General features: G+C 48.1%; 1 protein-coding gene across 1 annotated transcript; it reads right to left on the bottom strand.

Moving 5' to 3' along the window:
* Nucleotides 1-1,300: 1,300 nt before the first annotated feature.
* On the bottom strand, nt 1,301-3,418 carry LOC136480966 (indole-2-monooxygenase-like). Its single transcript, XM_066478377.1, has 5 exons — nt 3,239-3,418; nt 2,147-2,378; nt 1,929-2,023; nt 1,762-1,815; nt 1,301-1,495 (listed from the first exon to the last, which is right to left on the bottom strand). Exons 1-5 carry the CDS (start codon nt 3,416-3,418, stop codon nt 1,301-1,303), a joined length of 756 nt encoding a protein of 251 aa, XP_066334474.1.
* Between the last annotated feature and the right edge of the window lie 2,652 nt (nt 3,419-6,070).

Here is a 6,070-nt window from a genome sequence, read left to right as displayed (position 1 = left end):
CTTCTCCACAATTGTTCCTCAATGGGGAATCCTAGACTAAATTTGCTGATACATTGTAAAAGCTGAGTTACCCAATAGAATGCCCTGTATAAAAACTAGAGAAGCCAACATGAAAAAATGTGATACTAGTTGACCTCAAATGCCTTGTACCATGCTTGTTACTTGTAATTCTGAATCTTGCTTCGAGGAAAAACTTGTGTCTACAAGATCGTCGATTGTAATTAGACATACTTGTATAAAAAAGCAGCATGGTGTTGCCTAATGTTTGTTTCTATGATGAAACGGTTCTTTTTAACTAAACAACAAAAAAAACATAATCAAAATATATAATCCATTTCGTCACTTATGCATATTCCCTATTGCATAATCACCCAATCTTAATTCTGGCCGACGAAGTAGTACATACTATCCTTATCGTGTTCACTATCCATCCACAAGCATGTAAGTTGGAAACTTTATTAAGTTTGCATGAGCTTTGACCAATCTGACAAGAATGAAAGGATCAAGAACTGAATGGCTGGTAATGATAATCACAAATTCATGCATTCTGCACGCACGCGATAGAAACATTAACACAGTTAGTCCAACAAATAAAAGGAATTTTAGTCCAACTTCAGGCATCCATTTGAGGCACCGGGCGACTGAAATCAATGGCCCGGGACTGCTGCCTGACCGCACAACCAAACAGCGCCTAAGAGCCTAGAGTATGAAATTTGGAAACTACACCAAGTTTGCATGAGTTCTCACCGATCTGAGAAGAATGGAAGGGTCAAGAACCCAGTCGAGTCTTAGGAACAGGTTGCCAGCATTAGCCATCTTAGCACTACCTGTTCGCCCTTTTTTTTTTGTGTTACCGTTATGCTAAATCTGTAGGCATCATCTTAGTTCTGGATAGGCCGGAGTACTTTTAGAATCTTGTATGATCTTGATGTTCATAGAAGCTTCCTTTGTCTAAAAACTATATTGTTCACAAACTTGGAACAATCCATAGTGCGGCTTCAAATATATTGAAGGGACATGCGTTCAATACATATGTGCAAACAACTTTCTTTCTGCATACGACTAGTTAAACCCACAAAATACATAGAGCAGGTACACAAATTCACATGCAGGCCTTACATTCATAGATCATATATAAGCACATAATTTATGGAGCATCCTGCATCAGATTATGCGTAGCTAGCGGTACCAGGTAGTTTCGGAACAAGGATGAGGTTCTCCTTTCAGTGAACTGTCAATCCGAAAACCTCTGTCATATCATTGTCCTCCTTCTCCATGCCAGCTGGCAGCCCCCAATAAATCAGTACAGGAGGTTTGCCAGCATGATCTCAACAGTGGCCAACCCAAAGTTGATGCCAGGGCACATCCTTCGACCGGCTCCAAATGGTATGAACTGAAAATCATTCCCCTTCAAGTCGATGGTCGCGGCGCTACCACCGTCCCTGAACCTCTCTGGCATGAACTTCTCCGCTTTCTCCCATGACTCTAGATATGTCTACAGACAGCCCAAGCGTTGATGACGACTCGAGTTCGAGAGGGGATTGTATACCCATCGATGTCACAATCCACCATGGACTGGTGAGGCAAGATCGAGTAGTGGGGCAGGTGGGTGTAACCTTAGCGTCTCCTTCACAACAGCTCTCAGATAGGCCAGGCTATCTAGGTTCTCTTCCTTGACCATTTCCTGTCCATTTGGTGTCTTGTTCCTTACCTCAGCTCTTGTAGCTTTGTCATGAGATGAGGGTGGCACATGAGCTCTACCATGGCAAGTTCAAGGACCAAGAATGATGTGCTGGTGCCCGCATTGAACATGTCCTGGGTGTGGGTAATTTAGGATAAGTATGTCAATCGAAAATGACACAATCTATAATAGATCTACTTTTGTTCTCTAAAGAAAATGTTAATATCGGTACCTACGAGTCACTCACCATCAAGACATCCTTGATATGGTCCCTGGTGATACTGTACTCTTGCTGAACAGAGAGCATCACGTCAACAAAGTCTGTGCCATCTTCTTGCTCAGCTAGGTCGCCACAGCGATCATTGAAGCTTCACCTCTCATGGTCGCTTATGATATTTTCAAGTACCTAGTCCCATCATTCATGCGTCTCGTCTGGCTTTCTGCTCTCAAACCTGGTGAACATACCTAGAGAGTTCCCAAGCCATGGGAAATAGTTTTCTAGGCTAAACCCTGCATACAGGGTAGAGTTCATCTCAATCAGCTCCCAGAGGGTCTTGTTCTGGCCGTCTTGCCTGAAGAACTTGCCCGACACCACGCAACACACGATGTCATTGGTGAATGTGTCCATCGCGTTGCTCATGTCTACTGCCATGCCTGCAGCCATGGCCTCCTTCAGCTTGGCCATGACTAGGCGCACCTAGTATTAACAAAATGAATGAAATATTATTACATATGGAAAGAATTTTATGTGACCCGTCGCGTGACGCGCGCCCGCGCCCGTGCCGGTGAGGAAGAAGAAGGTGGCTAGGGTTCCGGTGAGGGTCGCTGATGTTGGAGAACGGAAGCTCACCGGCATTAGGATTTCAAGGTAAGGAGATCTCCTCACCAGTAGGCTTAGAAGCGGTTTCGGGGGCAGCGGCGGGGAAATGGCGGTGGAGGCGGGCTAGACTACGCCAGGGTGGGGCGATGGGGTAGTAGGAGACAGTGGTTGGATAGGGCTAGCAGCGTGGGGCGGAGCTCACTGGGCCTTGCCCTGTGATCAGGGGAGGGCGGGGTCGAGGGACAGGGACGGCAGGTGGGTGGCGTGACGTGGTGAGGTATTGGGAGCGGCCGGTCGCTGGTGCTGGGGGCGGTGGGAGCGGTGGGAGCGAGGACAAGGAAGACGCCGCTGGAGAGATGCCCTGTGGTGAGGGGAGGGCATGGTCGAGGAGGTAGCGGCGGGAGGTGGGTGGGGTGGCAATGCGGTGGGAGCGCCGGCCGCGGGCGGTGGATGGGAGAGGGTGGGGACAGCGGAGGAAGGGTGTGTGGAGGGTATGACGCGAGGAGGAAGAAGGATCACGCGTGTGGGCCTGCGTGGCACGCTCCTCTATTGCATGACTGGTCGCGCAATTTCAGCCTGTCATTACATAGGGCCTGAATTCATGCATTCTCTTTCATCCCCACCTATACCTAATAATAACCTTCCGATAAAATAAGCTGTTACCTCCTCTTGGCGGGCATGAGGAAACGAGTTCACCTTCTTGATGGTGAAGAGGTGCGTGGCGACAAGCTTTTTACTTTCCACCAATAATCGCCGTAAGGACCAAAACCGATTGTCGATGACCTGTACAGGAAGTTGTGCAGGACCTTCGACGTCGGCCGCGAGGCGAAGACGTGGTCAAGCGTGTGCAGGACCGCCGGTGCCGCGTGCGGGGAGGAGGCGACGAGGTTGGGGACGCTGCCGAGTTGAAGGGGCATGAGGCCACCGCCACGGTCGTGCTTGGCGGCGAGGTCACGGAGGCAGACGTGTCAGAGATTGCCGATGCGTTGCAGGTGGCCGATGACCGGCAGCCTCCCTGGAGGTGATGGCAGGAAAGGATTCGATTGCTTTGTTTCGTCGTCGCTGGCGTTGGGGGTTGGTGGAGGCGTCAGCAGATGACAGGCAGCAGCACTAGCATGAGAGGCACGACGACGAACCAAAGTTGCCGTTATGATACTAGTGGCGTCGTAGTGGCCACCAGCATAAACTGGTACACTACGTGCAACAAGTGAAGAGCCGCCATGGATAGATGGTTAGTTCTTCCTGCTTCCCGGTAGAGCGACGACGAGTGTTCTGTGCAGTGCTGCAAATGCTTTGTTCTTAAAATAACTGGCGCACATGCACGTACAACAATATGAACTATGGATAGCTACTACAAAAATATCTAGGTTGTCAAGTTCAGCACGAGTTATTTTTTGTCTACTTGTTAGTTTGTTGTTTATTTTCCCCTTTCGTGCCATGATTGGTGACCATTTTGGAATAGATAGACTCAGAACAATGGTCTTGGCCACGAAAGGTCGACACCTATACACCTCCGTCATCCATGATTGGTGATTTTGTGCGTTTTGGCCACGAAAGGCGGACACCTACACCTAGCTCGGTGGTCTATGATTGTGTGCTGAATTGGTGCACATGAATTCATTTGATGTAAAAATTCTCTTGGCTCCTGCCCTGTCTACCATCTAGCCTTGGAACACCCACGTATCTTTCGTCCCTGCCTGCTACCAAATTTACTGCCATTCAATCCTCGTGCTCTAATTGCATTGGCCTCATTGGTTTCCATGTCACCACTACTGCTTGCAGCAACCTTCATTGGTTCTCCTTCCAATCAGCTACCTTTAAACTTTCCTTCAGCACCATCTGTTCACCTCCACACTGTTGCTTTGTCATGTAACATTTTGTGTTGTGGTATGGCATCCTTGAAGAATATGGTTTTATGAATGCTAACATATGGTGGACCTCTCCATTGTTAACTGACAATTGAAACTTGACTGCATTCAAAAACCTGTGGCTACTACAGGAGCAGTGGGCATTTTATTTTAGTGATGAGATTTGGCTGTTGGTAGTCATTAATTTTGTAACAAAAGTTGGGTTAGTCAATCTCAATTTTTGTTGGCACAACAGACAAGCCATATGAGGTGGCATTTTATTTGCTCATTGTTTTTATTTCAAAATTCAACAACAATAAGTGCTTGCCAATTTTTATCAATATTTTATAATAAAAGATATTTTGTAGCCTATCTACACGGTGGATGCTAGGAAACCATCCACCTTAGTCCTTCTAGAATGAAGGAAAGGCGGATGAATTTTAAAATTTGTTGATTCATGCCAAAATTAAGAAAAACATATGAGAAAAAATTGGACAGAAAGTTGTCCCCCCCCCCCCCCCACCCAACCGATGGAAACTTGATTCAAGTGGTAATGTAGCGCATGTTTTGTACTCTTCATGCCCAACCTAAGGGAGTCACTACTTTGCTAGTAAAATCATATATAATTTGTGTCCCATTTCCTAGGACGTGCCTACCCCTCCTCCTAACCCTAGCCAGTGCCACCGGCGCTCCACGGCACCGCTGCCACCTCTCCATCCCCCAACATGACGATGGAGTCAACATCTAGCGCCACATCTGGTGCCCTCACTAGCGGGCCTCCTCTAGATCGGATCTCACACCAACATTCTACATCCCGCTGAACATGACCATCATCGTCAAGTCCCTTGTGCTGATCACCCTTTAGTTGAAGCTAACTGACTTCACCTGCTGGTTAGCCTTCTTCCTCTCCTTGTCCGGCAAATTTGGCCTTCACCTGTACATCCACAGCATGGTGGCTTCATGTCCTGATGACCCATCTTGGCAGCGACTAGCTCCTATGTCCACAACTGACTCCTCAAGCTCTGTTGCGAATGACGTTCTTTGCCTCGCCATTGAGATGGACCAAATGGCCCGCCAGCTCTAGAATGCCATCGAGGGCCTCTTCCATGGGAACAAGGCTCCCTGTGTCGTCTTCCTCAATCATGAGTTCCAGTCCATGACTCTGGGTGTCACCTCTCCATCGATGAGTATTGCTAGAAGAAAAAGGCTACCACTGATGCGCTCCATAATGTTGGCCACACTGTCCTTTGACTCATAGCTCGTCCTCAACCTGCTATGTGGCCTCAACACTCGGTTCTCCAGCACGACTGACAATACCATTGACTCTAATCTACTGCCTGACTACGCCATGGCTTGCGAGAAGCTGGTTCTCAATGTTGGGGTTTAGTCCCACATCATGTAGCGATGGTGAGGGAGCACAACATATAAGTTGGGAGAAGCCCGCACCTATCAGGCTAGTCTTTTGGGTTGAGCAAAGTCATGGGCCTTATATGTTGTCAGCTTCGGTGGACCCTGGGACCTATGCGAGCATAGGCTCGTGGTAACGAGCCGAGTCGGGTTCAAGCCAGCTCCAAGATCGACAACTCAGTGGTTACCACCGGTTCCAATATCAGAGCTAGTACCCAAGGTCAGAAAAAGCTAAACCTGATAAAAAATCTGGAGCGTCAGATATGACGGGGGCACCCCGATGTGTGATTAAGGGGAGATTGGTGGGGTTTAGTC

Source organism: Miscanthus floridulus, chromosome 9 (genome assembly GCF_019320115.1).
Source record: "Miscanthus floridulus cultivar M001 chromosome 9, ASM1932011v1, whole genome shotgun sequence".
In the NCBI taxonomy this organism is placed as follows: Eukaryota; Viridiplantae; Streptophyta; class Magnoliopsida; order Poales; family Poaceae; genus Miscanthus; species Miscanthus floridulus.
This window is presented reverse-complemented; position numbering and strand designations above follow the sequence as displayed.

Excerpts from the sequence above, each read along its gene's own strand:
- LOC136480966 (XM_066478377.1), bottom strand. The coding sequence starts at position 3,418 with ATGCCCCTTCAACTCGGCAGCGTCCCCAACCTCGTCGCCTCCTCCCCG. Across the intron at positions 2,379-3,238 it reads ACGGCGATTATTGGTGGAAA|GTGCGCCTAGTCATGGCCAA; the intron begins GTAAAAAGCTTG and ends TGTTAATACTAG. Across the intron at positions 1,496-1,761 it reads TGGTCCTTGAACTTGCCATG|ACATATCTAGAGTCATGGGA; the intron begins GTAGAGCTCATG and ends GGCTGTCTGTAG.